The sequence below is a fragment of the Seriola lalandi genome, unplaced genomic scaffold, assembly GCF_002814215.2.
Source record: "Seriola lalandi dorsalis isolate HSWRI2012SDOR001 ecotype SW California unplaced genomic scaffold, Sedor1 jcf7180002054240, whole genome shotgun sequence".
Classification (NCBI taxonomy): Eukaryota; Metazoa; Chordata; class Actinopteri; order Carangiformes; family Carangidae; genus Seriola; species Seriola lalandi.
In genome coordinates this window covers 16,129-39,653 of record NW_019524793.1, presented here as the reverse complement: position 1 = coordinate 39,653, position 23,525 = coordinate 16,129, and the positions used below count along the sequence as shown (strand labels likewise).

General features: G+C 42.3%; 1 protein-coding gene across 4 annotated transcripts; it reads left to right on the top strand.

Annotated features, from left to right (window-relative positions):
* Positions 1-832: 832 nt before the first annotated feature.
* On the top strand, positions 833-23,466 carry camsap3 (calmodulin regulated spectrin-associated protein family, member 3). Of its 4 annotated transcripts, none has more exons than XM_023404389.2 (18): positions 833-1,321; positions 7,577-7,839; positions 13,875-14,015; positions 14,246-14,332; positions 14,728-14,760; positions 15,595-15,733; positions 15,877-16,016; positions 16,126-16,210; positions 16,321-16,363; positions 16,453-16,508; positions 16,834-16,867; positions 16,947-19,080; positions 19,180-19,304; positions 19,597-19,889; positions 20,008-20,101; positions 20,587-20,705; positions 20,813-20,931; positions 21,066-23,466. In XM_023404389.2, exons 1-18 carry the CDS (start codon positions 1,189-1,191, stop codon positions 21,363-21,365), a joined length of 4,338 nt encoding a protein of 1,445 aa, XP_023260157.1. In that variant the 5' UTR covers positions 833-1,188; the 3' UTR covers positions 21,366-23,466. The 4 variants fall into 4 exon arrangements, with proteins under 4 accessions (XP_023260157.1, XP_023260156.1, XP_023260154.1 ...); XM_023404388.2 differs by having other exon boundaries at positions 16,831-16,867; XM_023404386.2 differs by having other exon boundaries at positions 16,795-16,867.
* The last annotated feature ends 59 nt before the right edge of the window (positions 23,467-23,525 follow it).

Genomic DNA, 23,525 nt, shown 5'->3' with positions numbered 1-23,525 from the left:
ATTTTGATTTTACACACAAAACAGAAAATCAATTCAAAAAATATAATTCATCACTACAGATTAAAGGCCCCACATAAATGTTTGCAGTTATTGTAGCTGATTAAAAACCTGCTATCTTGGGATTTACATGAGGTCACTAAGCTCCATGTATTAGAGTATGATAGTTATTGTCACTCACTCAAATTAACATGAGCTTGAGAGAGATGTCAATCAAGCCCAGTCTGTGCATGTACACCCTGAGAAAGGGTCTAATAAGGAAAAATAAGACAAAATATATGTGGCAATGGACCGTCGGTGTGCAGGGTCTATGAACTACCCAACACTTAATAAAATGGAATGAATTAGCTCCTGCTAAACAAGTTATATTAAAATGCAGCTTACATTTTAACATACCAGTATTAGTAATTCAACACTTCTGATAGGGGCCACTCTGTATATCGAGTTCTTTTGATATTTTTTGTATATTTTGCTGATAATACTTTCACACATTTTGAATCTAAGGCTTTACTCAAGCCTATATTGGAGTATGTTTACATTGTGGTATTGCAACTTAAGTGAAGTATCTGAATACTTATTCCGCCATTGGAAATTGTGTTGCTAGAATATTTCTATTAGGCCACTTTTCGCTGTCTGACCATCCCAGTCAAAAAGGTGCCCCTCCAGGCCTTCACCTGTGCTCCAGCAGATGCACCTGTAGCAAAAGTCACACCACACCTCTATTGCTGGTCTGCATTAACACAGGGAAATCCCGCCCTCGTCGCTCAAGCTTAATTTCTATTGGTCGGCGGGGTGAGTGAGTGATGCCAGTGTGGAGCACCTGGTAGTCAGTCATCGGCGGGGCTCTCAGTGGAGCTCCGTTCAGCGGACTGGGTACACAGCAATGCGGACGAAGAAGGGCAAAAACGAGGGGAATAGTCCGGTTTTCTCTAATAACCCGGCGGGTCGGGGCTTCGCTAGGTCGTAAGGCATAATTTAGCAGGGATTTCGTTTCCATAACCAAACAGAAAAGGACATTAACTGGCTTGGAAGCAGCTCCGGGACGGATATTTTCCCGACAAAACCCACATCCGTAATCCAAGCCCTGGTCGGGTGGAATAGTCTACTAAAAGAATGATTGCTTGAATATTTTTTATACTGTCTTGTAGCCTTTTTTTGCCAGCACCGCTTCCCAATTTTCACAGACTCGCCATGGTGGATTCCCCTACCATGAGGAAGACTTTTGTGGTCCCAGAAATAAAGCCATTGGATTTGTATGACTGTACTAAAGCAAAAATATGCGCAAGTGTCGGATGGCTATTGGCAAAGTCCTACGGCAGTGCAGGTAGGTTTTAGTCTAGGCTGCAGGCCTGGTGAGTTACAATATTATTCAGAGAGCCCGTATGAAGACCACAATCCTGAAATATGTTTATACTCTGTTCAGTGGTGTAGCGAAAAGCACATGCGTGTAGGGGAACTGCAGTGTGTGTATAGCTCAGCGATTTTCAGCACAAAGAGCAGCATATGAAAGGGGGGGCCGTGCGCTGTGTGCATTTTTTTTGACTGTGACACATGTCATTTGTTCTCAGTCAATGGGTGGTCACATTTTATAGGTACGTGTGTGTCAGAGAAACAGGCCTCCTCCCTAGGCCTTATCACGCTAACCCATTTTGTCGTATTTCTAGCCGCCAGGTTTCAGTCAGACATTGCAGGCTACTGGGTATGTTTTCAATCTTGCAGTTTTTAACATGGGACATGGGGCGTAGATGATTTTCAATACCATTCTTTTCTCTCAGATGACAGCCCCAGTGAGAGCATCCGTTTTCAGGAAATCATAATTAGGATAAGGGCTGCAAGCAATAGCCCAATGTGCACTGAGTGAATAAACTGCTCATAGTGTTTCACCTTTGCAATTTATTCGATTTTACTCTTCCAATATCCTTAGTCAACAAACCTCAAGAGGCGCTTGTGAGAAACCATCCAGCCTCTATGATGCAAATCACCCACCTAAGAAAATCATTCTGTTGCACAGAGCATATCACAAGACAGAGTTTTCGTGGTCTTAGACCAGCGTCAGCTCTGACCCTGGGGTGATAACAAGTCTATTTGTTTTAGAGCCATATCAAGATGAGATCTCACAAAGAAGACACCAAAACAGTCTTGTTTGAAATAGGTTTGATGACGTGCTCCTTTCCATTTTATTTGAACTTTACTGGCACTGTAATCGTAAGTCAATTTACTAATTAATTAAACCACACAAGACAAGAAAACGCATTTACGTTCCTGAGATGTGCATGTAAACAAATACTTGAGTTGGAGGTTAATGGTCAAGGTATTAAATTCAGACTGTACTAACTTTTGACTAGAAAGGGTGTGAGGTGAACTCTATTTTACTTTAACAACATGACTTGCATGTTACACAATCCCAGGCAAGCCCTAGGCTTAGGCTGCTGCTGCTACCTCTGTGTGCTCTGTTTAGCACCTCAACCACGCCCTCTGGTCAAAGTCACCCTCCATGCCAAGCTACAGGAATATGAAGACGAAGACTGTGTTGATGTGTGCTTCTTGTCTTAATCAACTCAATGGCCTTACTGATAGTTTCCTGCAAAGTCAAGATGACATCATCAAGTCCCTCCCCAGAAACTCAGCTGTGCAGAAAAACAGATAGCACAGCAGGAGCAAGAACAGGTCATCTAGTCCTCGGCTCTTCCCGGTCATTTAACGTAATGATGACAATAGACAACATTTTAAATCTCTGAGTCTTTGTAATACAAAATGAACTTTCACCTTGATGACATACTGTATACATCTCGGGTCTTTAGTTGGAGGAATGTTAAAAGGTTAGACATTAGCTGACAAGGGCCTAATGATATAAAAACTAAATAAAAAAACATCTCTAGTCTTATATAGGCTGCTCTAAAATGAATCCATGTGCAATCATGATAATCTGAAAGCTGCTTATAGGCTTGGGCTGAAATACCAATGTTAGCACAGAATACAGAAACACATCCCTAAGAGATTGTTAGCCTCATCTTCAACACAACCAAACTCATAGTCTAAAGTTAACCAACTCTAATTGTTGCCTAATTATAACAGTTTGAAACATAATGCTTAAGACTTGTGAAATTTTCTAAATGCTAAAGACCTGCAACACTTAATCCCTGTCTCCTTTAGCCAAGGAAACACAGAACCTTCCTCTTTGAAGGGAAAGGGAATCATGCCATCCCCACAATTCCTTGCTGTAGCAATAGACTGCACACAAAGTAGGTGTTCCCTATGGACTTTGTTTGATCCACCCAGTGACATTATGTTTGGAGTTTCAAAATAACATTGTTAAAAAGCAGCATTATATCTTTACATGTGCGATTACGTTCTCACATATACTGGAATTAGCTAGTTCTGGTTTATATATATCAGATGTAATTTATGATCTGCCCTTGTATTTGCTGTCACAGATCATTTGAGGGTCAGTTAAACTAGTTTGTGCCTCTACTTTGGGAGAAACTTGCTCATACATACTAACATGTTCATAATGATAATGATATATGCTAATTGTGTTATTTATTTTTCCTTTTGAGTCCATGTTGCTAATGTAATTTGTGTGTCCTGTAATCAACCTGTAAACAACTTAATTATCACTTACAAAACAGTTAATGGACCAGTTTAAACATTCCATGTTTTGGTCATCATTGTGTTTAGTGTCCTCTTCTGATATTTTTTTTTCCAACAGTGAAACCAAACCACCTTGTACCTGCATGTTTCAAATCTCATATTTCTTTAGCATGCTAGCCTCACCTAGCTACAAAGCTGCTTGGATCATACTGAAATCCTATTGGAATGATTACTCATTCTTTCCCAATCATCGTAACTATGGTGAGTCAACAAGGGACAAGGACCTGAGGAGGATGTTGTCTTGCTATTAGTGTTTACTCAAGAGGTAGGAAGTCCTATTGGTGTACTATATGAAACTATTAGGTTTCCGGTTTAGGTCAAAACCCCTTTATAACTAAGTTGCATAGTGTGTTTACAGATAATTTGACACACCTTATTGCAAGAGAAGTCACTTGCCACACCACACAGGGAGGTCAAAAATCAGAGTAAGCTACAGAACAGTACACACAGATCCGTTTTGAGTTAGTTTCTAACATGAGGACTCTTTTGCTAGGCGAATACATCCTGCACACTTTGTCACAACGCAAACCAGTATTGCCCTGTTAGAATGTGATTACATTTAATGTGATTTAGAGTCCATCTATAGGATGTGCTTCTGACACTTTAATGCAATTTAAGGGTACTGTGCTCATGTCATACTAGAGTGCTGCCTGTGGTGATGTGTTACAGGACACACAGGACTGTTAGTAATGGCTTATTTATGGTAAGTGGACCTGCGAATGTGTAGAGAGATGGAACACCTCACATTCCTTCTGAGAATTCACTGTCAGAAGTTTGCTCATTGATCAAATACATGGGCATTGTTTGTTTGCATGCATGTATGTTTTTCACCTTAAGCAATTGACCAGATGAATAGTCAAATCAGAGAAGTTGAAGTTTATAATGATGCATCATCTGATAAATGCATCATTGGATGTTTCACAGCTGGCTATTAGAATATGCTGAAGATATTATTACAGTACAGTCTTAACATGTAGACGGGTCAAATGACAATCTCTCCCAGTCTCGTCCAAGATGTTTAAGCCGTAGTTTAATGTTTATGTTGGCATCAGCATTTCCCCAGAACTAGTGGTCACATGTAGGGTAGGGTGTTAACATAGCCCCTCTCACCACCGCTAGATTTCGGGGCAACAAAACAGTGCCTGCTTTGTTCTAAAAATGAGAGCGGATAATCATCTGTGTTTGATCTTTTCCATCACATGATGTGGATGTTTATACCTTAGTTTTCCAGCGAGGATTTTGAAGTTAGAGCCAATTGCTTTATCAAAACTCATGTAATGCTTAGTTATTCATTTTTGAGAAATGTTTTCTGGAAGCAGCAAAGTAAAATAAAATTCGTCACCAAAAGCGATTGGGCAGGCATGGACTGATGTACCGTGTACTTACCTTGCACACGTCTGCATATTTGAGCTCATGAATTATTTAATCTGTACCAAGGTTCCTGAAGAGTTCCAGTAAGCAGCCTCACAGTTTAGATTGTCTAATCCCGCAAGTTTTGCAAACTTCTGTGCCAAGTTATTAATAGAGAGAGCTACTTAATGCTCACTGTTACTCTGACAACCCTTTTCAAATCCAATGGTGACTGTTTCACCTGAATGTAAATTCAGAAAGGATGGGGGTGGGGTCTTGTCTACTGTTTTTCTCCCAAAGGAGCCAGTTTGGTTTAAACTGTGACTGATTTCCAATTTTTGTTTGGATGTGTCTGTGTTGCTCTATGTCTGTTGATTACTGTCAGACACGTGTGGTAATGTGTCTGCGACATGACCAGTATGCTAGCCCAATCGGTCAATGAGGTAGAACGACACATAACTCCTGTTATCAGCAGGATAAGCAATGCAGATCAATACAGACAGGAGCTAACACAGCTGAACTGGGTACAGCCATGATGGCAGGCCTCATCAGTTCCACTGTACCTTTTTAAGAGTTTAGCTCATTTTGCATGATTAAATTTTGTGCATACTGGCCCATTGCTGGAATAGTGCTTTAGTCTTTCTCCGTTGTCTTTTGTTATGATAATAACAACAATGTGACACTGATATAGGAAAAATATGTTTGCTTTCCTCCTACACAAACAGGTAAGCGGTCAGGGTCAGCTACAGCACAGAGCTCATGCAGATGGTAGGGATTAAGTCTCCGAGTCAAAATCTCCTCACTAGAAGGCAAATGCTCACTTGAACTTCTCTACATGAAGAGTGATCTACCTGATCACCCACTACGAATATGTGATAACATGTTAATAATCATCGCATACGTTTGACTTTTGCCTTTTTAAGTCTAGCAGATAAACACTGACCCCATGACCCGTGAAAGTGACAGAGAGGCTGTTGCTTGAGTTTATGCAAACACAAGCTTGTGTTTTCAATCTAAGTATATCCCTGGAGATGTTGTGATGTCAACATTATGGAGGTCTCACACTACTTTTTGCTTGGGCTTACTTATTCTTAAAGCTGCCAGTTGGTATTTCTTTCTATTGCCTCCTATTGCTTTTTCGTTTTGTTTTTCACTTTAGGGTTATGTTGTATACTTTATCCAGTTATCGGTGCTGTTTATGATGTGCAGGTGCATAGTTTGGGAAAATTGTGTATGAATTTGCAGTTTTTAATTAGTACCAAGTTTTCTTTGTGATATACTGTATGTGTCACACAAAGTCATTATTCATGGCCAGACTGTCTCATAGGGAAATCATGCATATATCGATCTCTCTCATCTCATTGAGTTGAGGCATTTGCATCCTGCTTTGCCTTCTGGTGAAGTTTTTCTTTTACTTTATACACGTCATCGTAGGAGGACTTTTTTGTATCATGTGACTATGAGGGCCTAAAACTAAAGGTGTACATTTTGGTTGGTGTGTCACAGTGTTTACAGCAGTGATGTGAGCATTGTAGTTTTGGCACACAGGAGCATATTTACAACAAACTAGACCATGTGGCCTGACTGGCAATATTGTGTAAAATCTATAGTCATCACAGAGTGACAGCGAGAGACAGAGTACAAGGCATTGTCTCGCCTCTGAAGCTGGGCATATAGGTTTGTGGTCTGATGTCAGTGAATCTATTACATGACTTTATAATGATACAACAGCGTAGTGACACCTCCCTGGTAATAACCCCTTTGTTTCTCTGTTAGGTGCAATCTTAGGTTCTCATAAACACGCATTACTGTTAAGTTTGTCCTTTCTCATTTCAGGCACACTGCTGGTATTTCAGCTTGTCAACTTTTTTGCCGAAGGCCCTTTAAAACAGTGAGATGCTTATTGTTATATGTTTACACAGAGACACAGGCTATTGAGTTTGTTGCTGGTTTGGTCTGAATGCAGAGAAACCAGTTTCACAGAGGGTGTGTCAAGCATGTGTTTTTTAGGATGTATTTTTTCTTAAACTGTGTCTTATTTACAGAAAGACCGGTTTGAACAGATTATTTAGCAATCTTCACCTAGCCACATGGCCTTATTACACTTTCTCTGAGGCGAGACAGACTTAGAGTTTTCTCTTTGCTTTGATAGTTTTGAGGTTGTAGATTTCAATCAGGTTGCTGATTTCTGCTTCTGAGATTTACATGTCTGTGAAGATCTGAAAGAGCAATTTTTACAGAAGCTTGGTGTAAAAGTGAAGCAAGAGGGGAGAAACAAGTGGCAGAGCATCTTGTAATCTGCATATACCAACCTCTGAGCTCATCATGCCCCACTGACCTTGATCCTTGCTCTGCTCTACTCACTCATATGACTATAGCCCTAGCATATACATCAGCTCTCTTACTCTGCCACTGAAGCTGGCAGAAAGCAGGTTTCCAAGCCAGCAAGAATACAACATGTTCATGATGATCTTTGACTGTCCTTCAGCACATTGTTTGCTCAATTCTCCAGTTTTCTAGCAGCACCACTCCTCGAGGAACGTCATCAAACACTGTCTGTATGTTTTTCTCTTGGTAGAGAATGTCCCTGCAGAGCTGCGTGACCCCTTCTACTGTGACCAGTATGAGCAGGAGCACCTTAAACCGCCAGTCACGCGCCTTCTGCAGTCCTCCGAACTCTACTGCCGGACCTACAGCCTGTTACTGGGGAGCGCTGGAGCCGAGGCACAGCCCAAAGACAACGTTGCCCTGCTGGAACTCCTCACTCAGAAAGGCATAGTCTCCAAAGACGAGGACACACCAGTGACGGATGAAGACCTCCGGCATAAACCCATCAAAATGGTAAAGTTATGTTGGTTATGTGAACAGTTAACACACAGGTGATGATGCTACACCAGTCTAGCAGGCAGTTTTGTGGGTAGTGGCCTGCATGGGTGGATTCAAGGAGGCGTCAGAGCTGTTGCTTGGGTAGAAAGTGGTTTATGTTTTTCTATCAGGCCAAGTCACCTCCCGAGGCTCTGCTATCCAGGAGCCTGCAGAGAAGCAGAAGTGGTTGAGTGGTCTTGGTTGTTGATATGGGGGCTTGTTTATGCTTTGATTCTAAGGATTAAAGGACATCAAAAAGACCCCCACCCATTCAACCTTGCCCCCATCCCCCAATGCTGCCACCAGCTGATCCGAGAGGATGAGCTAGGAGGACTAGGGCAGTCACGGTGACACAAGGGATGACTACTTTAATTCCAGGGTGTGAGAGGGAGGGAGAGTCCAGATACAATAGATGGTCCAGACCAGAACAATGGCTAAACAGTTGTGGTGAAACTTTAGATATTGTGATGAGAGAATACTCTGTGCTGGCTTAGTGAGTTAAATCAAGAGAAACTGGTTTGTCCTCTTAGACCTTGACAATGGCTCTCTCTCTCTCTCTTTCTCCCCCCTCCCTCCCTTTGCCCCTTTCTCTTTCACTCTCTTTCTCTCCCTTTGTACTTGTCATAGGTTCTTCAGCCTGAAAACCTATAGATAACTAAGTTAGTTTTCTAAGGAATCATAACAGTCGAACGAGGAAGGATGTTTTTATGTAGGATGGAACATTTACTGCTTTTCCACTTAAGCTGACACAACAGTTACTCACTGTAACTCAATTTTTAAGCATTTTAGCAAACCCTCACTTTATACAGATTATCTTCCTGAAAAAATGGCATGCGACTGCATTTTCCCAGCCATCTTGGTTCATGAATATATGGGAAGGTTTTTGAAAGCTACATAGGGAGTCTCTAGGGTTCTGTATGTATGGTGTTTTTATTTGAACGTTGTTTGCTCCACTGCTGCTGTCTAATGCCCACTGCAGCAGGTGTGCTACTACTGGTGCCAGCTATTGTGATGATACACTTAAATCTATGCTTGAAAGATTTTGCATGCATCTGTGACATTATCTGAATAGCACAGAAGTTGTGTGACCATTTGCAGTAGAGCTTGCTGATATGAGAATTTGGATGTTGGTTAATGTTCTATTAGCTATACCTAATGTGACAAAATGAATGTGAGTGTAAACATGTCACATGCAGCCTCTACTTGCACTGAATGTGAACTCATATAGTCTGCAGGACTGTTTCTAACCATCACACATGCTTGTTCTTGTAGGATTTCTGATAGTTAACCACCTGCACTGCTCTGGATGTTGCTTCCAGGGCAGACTATGGACCATATCGCCTTTAAATCCTAATCGTGAAACTCCTATTTTGGCTGTTACTGTTGATGTTGCATGTGCCGTTAGCGGCATTTGTATATGAGCCTTCCAGCTGCTGCCTGGACCTAGGCAGCTCTCAGAGCTTGTCTGCCACTGACTGGCACTGTACCTACAGTGTGGCAAGCAAGGAAAGTGGGTCATGCTGCAGCAGCATTAGAAGGATGGAGCATCAATGTGGGTCTTGGCCAGTAAACGGCTTTGGAGCTGCAGCAATCTGCTGCAGCTCTGCCGTATATTACAGCTTCACATATCTGTGTTAAACAAGAGGATAACATGTACCGCATTTACATAAAAGTATGTTGAGTCATGCTTGTTGCTGACCAGTGAGAACTGTCGCCAGCTAATCTACCCAGCCATGCACTGTTTATGACTTTTCAATTTGTTATTGATGTATCACACATCTTACATCATTGCAGTTCATTTGTAATAATTGTGAAATTTGGCTCATGTATAAATCCAAGGATGTAGGTTTATCCTAACCCATAAAGATGCTTGTGCTGGCTTAGGTTGTTGCACCGATATCAGTATGGAGCGGCAGTGACCTGCTCTCTGCTATGATCAAAGTAGGGCAAAAACAGATACATCATAGCCTTTGATAGCCATACATCATATTCTTTTCATCAAACCATAAGCAGCTGTTACAGGATGAAGAAGCACTTCTTGTTTGTCCCTGCCTCTAGACCTTGAAATTCCTTAGTTAATGGTTGGATTCAAAAATATTCAGGAAGAAAAACAATGGTGTATGCTGTGTGAACTAGGACAAGTGAAAAGTGAGTCCTATTTTCCTTTTAATTGTATGTAGGGTCAGGTATTCATTTTATATTGTCAAGGAATGAGCTCAGAAATGAAGGCAAGATATGTTTATTAAAGTAGATGTAATCTTATTTTTGTATCTTGTGATTGTATAAATTCTGTAGCTATAACCTATTAATTCAGCTGGAAACATGAAAGTCTGAAAGTCTGACTTTATAACTTATTGGAAATACGCCATACTGGTGGGCATATTTGTGTACCTAGTACTGATAATATTACAAACTATGTGTTGTATCATTTATTCATCATAATATGCTGCTCCTGCAACCCAAGATAGCACCAGCATCTTTACAGGCAAGGGTTATCCTTCAAGCAAAGCTTTGTAGATGGTACATTCTTGGGCCTCTTTAGAATGGGCAACAGCAATGGAGCCTCCAGCTGCTTCCACCCCTTGTTTTATATGTGTATCGTAGTGGTAACTGTCCTTCTGGTGGTAGCCCAGCCCCCATCACTCCTGAGATTGAGGATAAAGATCTGTGAAGATTAGAGATAATCTGCCATGCAGACTGAACGTCATCATCCACGACTGGATGACACGCCAGAGATGACCACGGACTCACCATGTACCTAATATTTCGCACAACATCAGACTTGTAACTAATTTGTTACATCTACTTTTGGTTGAGATAGTAGGATATCATCTTATATTATCCATTTCAAACACGCTAGAATTGATTGCAATGGAGACGGGGTTAAGCATTTGTTCCCACAGTGACAAAGTAAGTCATGTAGCCATAATGCAGCTAACCCTCTTCTGGTCCCCTGTTGGTTTTTGGATAGGCACTGACACTTTGTCTTAAATCATACTGCTGTGTTGGCAGGTTTCTGCTCAAGTGAGCATCAGTCAGGAGCTTAGTTGAAAATAGAAGTGGCAGACTATCAGAAACACTAACCATCATCTTACACTATTTGTTCTGCTTTGGGCCTTCACTGATAGGAAACTAATGTGGAGTAGCAATTAAACATATTCACCATATGTTAAACAAGTTTAGTGTAAAGCTATTTGTGACCTGCTTTCCTTGCTCAAACATACAGTTCATGTTTATATGAGCCTTCGTATAACCATATGACCTCCTGTTCAAAATCCCTTGCTGGGCCCCAGACCTGCCTGATCCCCCTGTTTGTCTACCCCTCAGTAGGCACCAGGCAGGGTAGGGGGTGGGGGTTAAGTCATATATCAGACATAATCAGATTTTGCCCTCACCATAATTTCACTTACTGATCCATAAGCTACCTTTGCAGTCTTTGTTTGGCACATTGTTGACATGATTATGTAAGCATATTTGCCAAATAGGGCCATAAAGATTTCACGTCGATTGGGTTAATTGATGAGGTATTAATTTTTCCTCTCTGTATCACATCAGTTTGAGGAGTGCTAACTGTTTGCTGGCTGGTTGTTTCCGAGCAGAGAGCCGGTGCTAAGCCAGGAGCACGGAGCAGTGCTGCGGTCAGGCTTGTGTTGAGATGCATTGTGGGTCAGCTGGTTGGTTGTTATGGTGATCTGGCAGGCTCTGCGCTGTGTGTTCATGAGTTGCTCCTCTTTCCCCTCTCATTAGGCAGACTTGTGATTTAGCTTAGCGAGCTCTCCTGGGTCTGCGAGGGAAAATCCACCAGCAGCCCCCCTTCCTTCCCTTTCATTCTGCACTTTAGCCATGAATTACCCTCCACTCTCTCCTCTGAATAATTACTGTACACTATGACAACAGGGTTGGCCACTTTCGACAAGTCTGTCATTGTCTCGTGCTCATTTCTTCTTTTTCTCTCAGTCATCCCGTCTCCTTTCACACTGTCACAATAGCTCCAACCATGATTACACTTTGTGGCTAAAAGCAAAAATATGTTCCTACCTTGAATCACTTTGTTTTTATCCAGAGTTTCAAACACAGCTACTGGCACAATGTAGCATGTTGTAGGCCTCAGAAACATGCTAGTTTTGCTCAGATTCATTATTTTGGAATACAGAATTTTGTAAGAGATATAAAACAATATATTTATATACGCTATTTTTTATATATGATACAATACATTTTTATATCTATATTTATGGTATATGATACAATTTTAAATCAACCATGTTTGAGTAATCACTGCTAAGTCATAGTGCTCTGAATCAGTCAGATTGTTGATAGCTCCGAGAAGCCGTAGGTGCTATATCACGTAATTTGTTCCCTTCTGTACTGAAGACATTTCCACTTAAGATAAAACATATAAGTAGCAGCTCGAGTCCTGGCAACAGTGTTTGGAGGGCAGGCCAGCCGGGGCCACACAGCTCCCAGTGACTGACTGCAGCACATCCACAGAGCTTGGCCCAATACTATCTGACAAGCCTTTGCTGGCATAGCCCGCCCTGCCTGCCCTAGCACTGGGTCTGTCCAGGTCAGCACTTTACATCAGGGTTGAGTAGGCAGACATGCAGACGGGGCTCATGCACGCAGCTGGACTGCCACCAGCCACCATCAGGGACAACATAAGAGGTTAGAGTAAGAATGTCTGGCCCCTAAAGTGGAATTTGTAAGTAGTAAAAGGGAACAGGCACTGATTTGCACAGATTAGGCTCAAAACTGAAGATTGGAGATTGTAGGAGTGGGCCCATGACAGGAATGTGTTGTTTGTGACTTGCCTGTCCCCTCCATTGACCAGAATTAATTATTTTTAACAAGGAGCTTGTTTCAGTTTGCAGTACTGAGGAGAGAGGGGCCCTAGTGCTGCTGTTGAATGGCAACTAAACGTGATACAGATAGAGGAGACAAAGATAGAAGGATCATTCAATTAAGTATGTAGACTTGATAAGGATATAAAGAGGGCAAAGGACAGAAGTGCTATCGTGACGAAGCCCAAGAAAAATTTCTCATTTGTCTGTATGAGTTAAATGCACATGCAAATGGTTTAAATATCTGAATCATTTAAGTACTTTTGGTTTCAGCTCCATGGCACGAATAGAACAACTCCTAACTAATGAGCTAACAGGTTTATAGAGTTAAGCCATTCACTCTGACTGAGCTGATAATGTTGTTGGTGTGTTTTAATGGGCTCTGGCCATTAGAGAGAACACAGTAATGGTCTCTAAAGTATGAGGAAATGTCTAGGATACAAATGCTTGAGAGAATAGGGAATATATGTGTAAGCAAGTCTGTTTTTGTTTGATTGTTGTACATGTGTGGGAAAAACTACATGTTTAATAAGTAGGTTTTATAGCCAGTTTGTTGTCTGACAAAAACAAATTCATACACCAAAAATGCAGAAAAGATATGGAACACCTGTTTCTTACAGAGAATGCTGTCCTTTGTTGTGCTTCCTGGTGATCTAGTTACAACGCCTCATTTTATCCTGCGGTCCCTTCCACATGAGTCATACAGCAATATTTCACTGCGCAAAAGAGAAGGGAAGTGCGCTGGAGAGAAGGCAAATAGAGGGAAAGCAGCTGAGGAATGACAGTCCGGGAACACACATGTTATCATATTACAGGGCCATTGCCTCTTTAATGATTTAACGATTGTACAAACATCGGTCCAGAGTTCACCCACATCTACTGATGTTAGTGTTTGCTTGCTGGGAACTCTTGTTAGTGTTTCTGCTGACTCACAGCTGGCTTTGGGTGACCTCTAGAGGATGCTGCTTGCTAAGATTGGGACGGCTGCAACAGTAAGAGCTGATCTCAGTTCTGCAGTAAGCGGTTCCCTGCTAGAGCAGTAGAAAGGTCTGTGTCCAGCATTATTGTGTTAACTGTAATTGATTTATGCTGTTGGGCTCCCTGGCCTCCACTGTGACTCGTCCCACCTCTGACAACATTCGTCTTCTTTCTCCCACGTGATTGGTGCAGAGTGCTCACCTGGCAGTGATAGATGCCCTGATGGCCGTGGGAGCCATGGAGACGGTGACTGCGGTGAAGACATGTGGTTCTGCTGAACGGCTGGGTGGAGCTTCCAGCTGGGAGGATGCTCTGCTTCATTGGGTTAATGGGGTAAGGAGCAAACCAGAGAGAAAGAGTGCTTGATTCAGGCACACATCTTTCTTGTATGCTGTAATTGAAGACTTTATCTTCTTGTTCTTAGATGACCCAACATCTGTTTAGCTTCAGAAATTAGGATGCTGTAATTCTTTAATCAAATAAGTTTTATTAATATGACAACACATAGTACAGATCCTGTATCAATGTGTATTAACTGTTCTATCTTTTTGCCATGTTCTCAGTTAAACCAGAAGCTGAGAGAACTTAATGAAGGATCCAAGAATGACTCGTCTCAGGCTATTACAGAGCCCCAACCTGTTCAACCCTCTGTGAGTACTGTATTGCATATGCAGTGTATTTCTACTTCTTGTCAAGTTATTAATGTATCCAAACACACATAATCTGTCTAGGATTATGTATTTAGTGCTATAAAAAAAAAAAAAGTACCCGTCTACTAAGCTCATATTGTTGATTTTGGTGCAGGTGCAGGCCTTCACCAACTCTTACTCTGCAAGCATAACAACTACTGGTTGACACAATAAATCAAGGGCAGCGTCACTGCTTTCTCTACAAGGCTGTATTGTCATGTCAAGACATTACCGTCATCACAACCCTTTCTCTTCTTTGTCTAGCTCTTCCACTGTAGGCTTAATACCTGTCCTTGTGCTCCTGTTCTCCACTTCCCCGTCTTTCTCTATTTCCTATCCCTCCTCCTCTCTGACAGTGTCCTACTCGCTGGTACTGGAAACTTGTTCCTGTAAGTTCTCTCCTTTCCTCTGCTCCTTCCCCCTGTCCCTCCATCCTTCCAGTGTCTTCATCAAATTTATCAGCAAATATCTGATGGTCTGAAGGTGTGTTTTTTTTTTTTTTCTCCATATGCCGGTGTGAAAATGTTCGTGTGCATCACATACTAGTCTACATTAAATTGCACGTCATAGCATTAATGACATAGGGCGGGGCATGACAGGGGCGTGAAAGGCATTGTTTGTTGACACGAGTGGTGCATGTATCACAACTGGTACTCAAGCACGCCTTGTGTACGATGGACAACCAGTTCTTCTGGTTTTCTGTGTAACAGAGGTGTGTTTTTGTGTGTGAAAGGCTACGGGGGTTAACTGAGCCAGGCTTCTAGTCAGCTGGTCCCTGTGCTGTTTTTCTATATACTGTAGTCGTACATGAAACTTTTTTTTTTTTTTTCGTGCTTTCTCTCTCCCCTCCTCTCTCTGCCTCCTGAGACCCTCACTCGTCCCACTTTCTCCTGACAAAATCTCCCCTCTTTCTGCTCTGATTAAGTCACTCCCATTGCATCTGTCATTTGTTCACATAAGCCATCTCTTGTGCACATTAGCATGACCTTTATCTGTCCTCTTTCTCACATTCATATCCAGTTCTTTTTTTTTTTTTTTTTTAACATAATCTGTTATGTGTCACTGTGCATATAGACTTTAAAGTATCGGCTGATGTGTGGAAAAGCCTGTCTTTGATGGTGGTTTTTAACACAAACTAATATCCCAAATATTTTACAAAGGTCACTCTGCAGTATTTGATTGTCTTGTTCATTTGTTGTTGTTGTCTTTTATTTTTTTTTTAGCTCCGCTACAGGAAAGATAAAATTCAGTCCAAACAAAAGCCCATCTTCCCGGTGGTGAATGAAGTCAAAGACTTGTCCAGTGGTTGTGCTATTGCTGCTGTCATACATTACTATTGCCCTGGCCTGCTAAGACTTGAAGGTACCAATGAACATTATAACCACTAACTTTAAGAGTGAAAACCACAGGCTTTTTAGTAATTATTGTATTGTTTCTCAGTTTAACACTTCTCTCTCTCTCTCTCTCGCTCTCTCTCTCTCTCTCTCTCTCTCTCTGTGTGTAAGATGTGTGTATGAAGGATTCCATGTCTGTAGCAGACAGCCTGTACAACCTGCAGTTCATCCGTGAATTTTGTGACAGCTGCCTGAAGTGCTGCTGTCACTTGGCAATGGAGGACATGCTATACACACCACAGGGGCTTCAGGTACTTACATCCACACTCCTGGTCATCAATCGACTTGACACAATAACAAAAAATACTGAGCACTGTATTGTCTTCCTAACGCCTGACATATCCTGTGTGGTTTGTTTAGCTCAACTTGCTGAGTTTCCTAGCAGAGCTGCTGAACTGGTTTGAAGTACGAAGGCCAGAATTTGTTCAGCCTATAGACACCTTGGGTAAGTGTCATTAATTTTGTGTTGCTTTGTAAAAACTGTGAAATCCTACAAGTAAGGTCATAACATTAAATATCTGAACATGTCTTATTAAGGGTTTTCTTTTTTGTTAGATGGATCCACACCAGTGACACCAAGTAGCTTGAGTTGTAACAGGTACAGACGCTCTTTGAATATTATTGTGCTTTTGTAGTAGTCTGGCATATTCTTTGTCTAAACTGAAAGGTTGTTTCTCTGCCTTACAGTACCTCCCCTTCTATCTTCAAGAAGCCTTTCCTCCCCATCTCCTCCCCTGCGTCAGGTAAGATTAAGACGGTCTTCTCATCATTACACTGAAGTATTTTATACATGTTTCTATCATTTTACAGTCTGACTCACCTATTTCTCTCAATGCTTGTTTGTGTTTTAGTTGTTTCATGTTGTATGATGCTCTTGTTTTCTTACTTTTACTAATATTTGAAACTTTTTGTATATATTTTTTTCTTTTTATTGGTGTATTGTTTGCTTGATATGTGCATCCTGTATGTTGTGCATCCCTGTGTGGTGTGCATGCCTTTACATGTCTGTGTGTGTCCCATTGTATTCAGGATCTTTGACTCAGTCTACCTCAATGTCTCATATAGAAGGAGTGGGAAAGACATGGAGCAAGAAACCCCTCAGGTAGAAGCCATATATTCAGTAACATTCAAACACTGTCTTTTGTACTTATTTCTATTTTACTTATACTTTTTGTTCTTAGCCGCCCCTTGTCTGCAGTATCCTTCAGCATTCCTTTTGGCCTGGACAGTGATGTGGATATTGTAATGGGCAACCCTGTGATAACCCGCTCTATGAGCTCAGACCAACTCAACCCAGCAGGCCAAAATATAACCCGGGTGCCCTACTCCCCTCCTGAAGACCTCAGCCATTTGCTTGGCAAGCCTCCTGGCCCCAACGGCCCGCAGAGAGCTTCCTGGGCCACCCAGACCCCCGGTATTCCAAGGCTGGCAGAGGAGAATGGCCTTGCAGAGAGCGAAACAGGAGAGCTGCCTACCATTGAGGAGGCTCTCCAAATTATCCACAACGAGAGCAAGATGGAGCCTCGTTTACACCCTGATGGTGCTCCTGATGGCTTCTACCTCCACTCTCCTGATGACCCTGCTAGTTCTAGACATAACAGCAATTTAGCAGCCATCAGCTGCTCTGCCCCTTCACGCTCAGGAATGATGTACCGGCCCACAGGAGAGTCCAGGGAGCCCACTCGCACCAGGAACACCTCTGAATGTTCACGTGATGATGACTCAGTCTTGAGAGATGGCAGTGTGGACTCTGATGCATCAGAGGACATGCCTAAAGCCCAGTCCACTCCAACCACACCCGCTGCTGGTGCACATTCTGCTAGGGGCCATGGCAGAGGGGAGTCTGACAGCGGTGTGAAGATGACCAGCTTTGCAGAACGCAAAAAGAAACAGATTATAGATTCTCCCAAAGCCAGCGACTCCTCTTCTCCTCAGATGACCACGTGGGCACAAAAGTCTGAAGAAAGCCCGAGCAAGAGCCCACAACTCAATAATGAGATGTCTGAGCTGGGAGCTCGGCTTGAAGAAAAACGCAAAGCAATCGAAGCCCAGAAGAAACGCATTGAGGCCATTTTTGCAAAGCACCGTCAAAGACTGGGGAAGAGTGCCTTTCTGCAGTTAAAGAGGGAGCAGCGTGAGGACGAAGGCGAAGGGGAAGGAGCAAATGGCCAGGTCAGCTCCTCATCCACAGAAGAGGACCTCTCTCGCTTGTCATTGGAAGAAAGGCTAGCTCGCATGGAGGAAGAAGAGCAGCAGGAAGAAGATGAACAGCACCCCTCAGTGGGGGATGAGGGTAATGTCAAAGGGGGACTAAAACTCAACAAGCAGGTCAGTCACTCCAAAGAAAAGGCAGGAACACCAGGAGAGAAGGGCCCTGGGACACCAGGAGAGAAAATGGTAGCGCCACTCGGGGACTATAACAATGCTGTATCAAAGCTGACTGCAGCTCTCAGCTCCCTGCAAAGTGACATGCAGCGGCTGACCGAGCAGCAGAACCAGTTAATCAAGAAGAAAGCTGTAGCTCCCAACAACAAATCCTGGGTTATTCCAGCCAGCCCTAAAACCTCCACCCCAGCCCCTACACGCATGTCTCGAGAAACCACCCGAGATTTAAATTCAGCCTCCTCCTCTCCGTCTCCATCACGCAGAATCACAAACCACACCACTCCTCCTAAATCTCCTCAAGTCCATCGTAGAGCCCAATCTGTGCCCCCTAAGAGCCCAAAACACCACCACCAACACAGTCGTCCCTTAGACATTAAGGTCCCAACCCTATCGAGGGTTCTCACCCCGCCTCAAAATGTGGACCGTATCCCCCACCTTCGTCGCGTAAATCCCTGGCAGTCCCAAGTCCAGACTTCATCTTCATTCTCCATTGGTGACTCTGGGAGCCTGGATGAGCTGTGCTCATCTGGACCAACTCCTGTTCCCACACCGACACACACACCTCTACCAACACCAGTACCTACCCCAACTCCCCGTCCTACTGCAGATGACACTCTGTCGGAGGTAGGCTCCAATGACGATCATAGTATATTTAGCATGGATCTGGAGGCAGGGTCCTTACATGGTCTTGCCTCTAAAAAGGATGGGCTTGCAGGTGGGGGCTGCAGCTCTGGTGCCCCATCAGAGTGCTCCTTCGAGAGTGATGCCCCTGCAGGGATGTTGAATGGCAAACGCAGTAGCCTGATTGAGATCTCGCTGTCTGCTCTGCAAGATGGGGAGGAGGATGACCAAGTACCTGATGCCTTCTCTGACTCAATGAGTGACCGGACGGAGCCAGAGATGAAACCAGGGGTTGGTTTCTTTTTCAAGGTAGGCTTCTAATTATTATCACTGTATGTGCAATTCTAAAAATGCTGTTTTGGTGAGGTCAGCGCATTCATGCCTTTTTATTTTGGTCTTTATAATTAGGATGACAAGGAGAGACCGGAGGATGAGATGGCCCAGCGAAAAGCAGCTTTGCTGGAGAAACAGCAGAAGAGAGCAGAAGAGCTAAAAAGACGCAAACTTGAGCAGGAAAAAGAAAAAGAATCAAAGTGAGATCCTTTTTATTCAAACACCTGCATCATAAACAAATGAAGACTGTAGCATTTCATGTCTCACATTAAATTAAATCAAATATTATTATTGCGCAGGTTTGTAAAGTTTGAACATTTCTATAGTCATGTTTTTGCAGCATATATGTGATGATTAGGATTTCTTGATTAACTGTCCCATGTTTAGTAAATAAAAAAAAATTGTTGGTGTTTCCTGGTATTCGAACAAGTAGTTTTGCAATGTCATCGTCACACATTGAAAGTTTTACACGTTATATTTATGCATTCTCAGCAAGCCTCAGTGGATGATCATTGAGGGCTGGGGGCATAAGAGTGAGGACAGACCCCAGACCCCAGGCACCCCTCCAGCATCACGCACCCCGCCAGTAGAGGGGACTCCCCAGCGCAGAGGAGATTTCACTAGGCAGGAGTATGAACGGAGACAGCAGCTGAAGATCATGGAAGACTTGGACAAGGTTCTTAGGCAGAAACCAACCACGGTTCGCGGTGTCAAGAAGCAGAGACCTAAGACTGTGTTCAGAGATGACTCCGTCCTCTCTCATAGCCCTCTCAAGGGTTTCATGGGTAACTAGTTTTAATATTAAAACACACTGATCTTCGTCTTTATGGCCTCGTTGTACACTCACATGGATTTGGTTTTTCAATATAATTTCTTTTTCCATTCCTCTTTTCCTCCATCTAGGCACCAGGCTGAACAAAGTATACTCCCACTCAACCATGAACCTGTCCTCAATGGCTAATGACTCTGGAGGCCTGTCTGTTAGGAAGTCTCCTAGGTAACCTACACATTGACAGTGGCACATTCAGTAGTCAGGAATACTTAAAGTACCAAAGAAGTGAAAGTGAAATATTTGTTTTGCACCATATTAGTAAATTTACTATGATAAAGTTGAGCTAGGAAATACATCATTATAATATTATTATCATTATATGAGACTGAGTATTTTTTTTGTTAATTTTACTCCACTGAATAATAGTTTAGTTTGTTGATTATGTTGATTGTGTCCACATTATCATTGATCACTTTACAAAGTATGTTTGTAAAATATGTAAATATCTTCTGCCTCCCCTAAAATATAGTCAGAATATATATCAAGTAGTTCCATATTTGTGAGTGTGTTTCTGTAGGATTGTATACCAACTATAGGTCCTGTGGTATAGTAGCTCTTATCAGTGTTCCAGGGGGCAAAGGCATGTGTACACACAGCCTCAAGGTCTATTAATGACTTTCTACTCCAAAATATTTTTTGACTCCCTGTAGCCGTTCGCACTCTCCTTCCCGGCTAATGTCACCAGGACGAACAAGCTCTCATAACGGAGAGAAGGACTGGGAGAGTGGTTCCACTATTTCATCCCCTGCCTCAATCCCGGAATACACAGGTATGTGATTTGTTCCAAACTATAGGACTATCATTTGAAACAAAAAATAAATCCAATAAGCGTTGTTTTGTAGGGATTATGACATTTGGAAATGCTGTATTTTGCAGGACCAAAGCTGTACAAGGAGCCTAGCTTTAAGTCCAACAAGTTCATCATCCATAATGCTATCACTCGCTGCTGCCTGGCTGGCAAGGTCAATGAACCACAGAAAAACAAGATCGTAGAGGTAAGCCATCCTGATGTGTCAGAGTCCAAAAAGGAGGTCCCCCCTAACTAGACTATAAGCAACTATGATTTCTGTTTTCAGCTGCACTTAACTATTGTTTTTTTTTTTTTCTTTCTCTGTTTCTCCCTCTTCAGGAAATGGAGAAGAGCGCGGCCAATCACTTCCTCATCCTCTTCAGAGATTCCAGCTGCCAATTCAGAGCAGTTTACACCATGATCCCTGAAACAGAGGAGATGGTGCGACTCACTGGCATTGGACCCCGCACCATCACACCTGAGATGGTAGAGTCCATTTACAAGTACAGCTCTGACCGCAAGCAGTTCACGGTCATCCCGTCCAAAACCATGTCCATGAGTGTTGACGCCTTCACCATCCCTGGTCACTTTTGGCAAAAGCGCCCAGGAACTCCCAAAAAGCTTGGCACCCCCAAATAAAAGACACACACAAGAAGAAGTTAGCATTCAGGGAATCAACTCCCAACTTGACTCCGGTTGTCCTGTATTTTGGCCAGTGAGGCACTTGCGATTGTTCATTACCCAGATAGACTAGCAGTGGACAGCATGACTGAGCTATCAGCCTGGACCCCAAGAACAATCCAGTCAACTCTACATGCCAAGAAAAGGGCCAATCACTCACTAATTCAGCCAATGTAGTTAGAATAGTCTCCAGAGCTTCTGATTGGCCCTAGATTGTAAAAAGTAACGCAACTGATTCTGTTGGGATGAAAAAATTTTCTTTCCCTTGCACCCTGCCTCCCCATGCCTTGCCTTACCCTGCCCCCGGAGTCATTATTGCGACTCTTAGGTAAGAAAAAGGGGAGACAACCATACTGCCTTTGCCCGCACAACAGTATTCTGGGCCAGAGTAGTTCCTGCCCCTCTCAATTCTGCTTGCTTTTCCTTTTGCTGCCTTTTCTTTTTCTTCTTCTTCTTCTTCTTCCAGGGCTCACTCTCTCTCCAGTCTACTGAGAAAAGTGGCTCAACTCTCAGTTTTGATAGGAGATCTCAGCTGAAAACTAACAGCAGGTAACACTGCTCTCATATGAATGTAGGGCACACACTAACCACTCATTCCATTCAGGGGTGTTTTTACTGGTTGGTTCCAGACCAGAAAATACCATAGTGGGTGGTTCCTCTGTGGGCTGCACTGGTGGTGACTATTGTGGTTGTCAGTGGACTTGCACACCTAGAAACTGCCTGTGCCCCCATAGTCCGTGCACTCCACTCCACTCTCCTTCAGCTGTAGACATCTGGATGTTTTTTTTATACTATTTTGACATGTTTTTGCTGGACAAATCGCTTCAGCCTTTGAGAGCTGAAAGAAGAATGAAATTCATGTGACTTTTTCCTCTTAAACTGCTTTCTCATTTTCAACATATGATGAATTGAAATGTTATCTGAGCTTATCTTGAAAAACAATACTGTAAACATGAAGGAGGGCTTTATCATGTTTATCTTTACTCGGATACAGCTCTGTGTGAAAATGATAATCAATGCTAATTTAATATATACTGAATGCTGATTACTTTGATTTTTTTTTGACAATGATTTGTAAAAAGTAAGTTGACCTTTGTAAGCTATGAATAAGCTAGCCTGCTGCTTGAGCATTAGTGAGATGTATGTTTGAGATGAGAATGAGTGAATGAGAATGAAAAGAAACTGTCAAAACAGATGAAAATTGCTGAAACCTTTTGTCTAGGGATTAATAAATCCTTTAGGTCACTAGGAGTCTGTTTCTTATTATATGATTCCCTGTTTGTGTGTATCTGCATATAAACAGTGGTTTTCTTTATAAAGGGTAGTTCCAGACTGTAACAACCTTCATCTTCCCCACACTCTCCAGAGACTCCTTCATGTAAAATTGGAGGATTGTAAATGCCAAACTGTTTTTTCTTTCTTTTTTTGCCAGTCCGTGCTATGAGGAAAAACGCCCGACCCTGCATTTGCTTGTGATTAGGTCAATATCACCACAAGATCTGTGAGAAACTGGCCCTCATCTCTTCCTTTTCAATCTTTAGCACTACAGCAGCTGTCATAGTGCAGCTGTCTTCTTTCAAATCACTGACTGCCTCCAATAGTTGTATTGTTTGAATGAGATTCCAGTACAGATGTGAAAAAATATGTCGAGAGCAGCATTTAGAAAAAGTAAAAAAGATGATTGATTAAAAGTGTGTGTGCAGGAGTGCATATGGAATAACTGGATGTTTGTATTTATGTGTTTGTAAAGAGTAGTATGTGGTAGTTTAACACTATATTTTGATTCCGTGCAATTCTCCCCTAGAAATCCCCACATCACCCAGAGGTGTATTTATTTGGTTTGCATTAGATGCATTTGATGTTTAGTTTCAGTTTCTTCTTATGTCTTTTTTTGGTTAAGGTGGTGAGTCACTCATTCATGTCATAGAAGTTGTCATAACATTTATGTTTTCTTTCTCCTCTGTTATTGAATCTGTGCCAGCACATTATGTATGTTCATTTCATAAATTGACTATCCTTGGCAACTGGACCAGACAAATAAAACTCCTTTTTAAATCATCGTCATCTATGTTTTTTCATTCCCATCTTTATTTCGCCATTTGCATTAGCATTATTCAT

What these genes read in the sequence shown, in the direction of transcription:
- camsap3 (XM_023404386.2), top strand. Translation starts at nt 1,189, where the DNA reads ATGGTGGATTCCCCTACCATGAGGAAGACTTTTGTGGTCCCAGAAATA. An exon ending in GGCATAAACCCATCAAAATG is followed by an intron (nt 7,840 to 13,874) that starts GTAAAGTTATGT and finishes TGATTGGTGCAG; the next exon opens with AGTGCTCACCTGGCAGTGAT. An exon ending in CTCAATCCCGGAATACACAG is followed by an intron (nt 20,706 to 20,812) that starts GTATGTGATTTG and finishes TGTATTTTGCAG; the next exon opens with GACCAAAGCTGTACAAGGAG.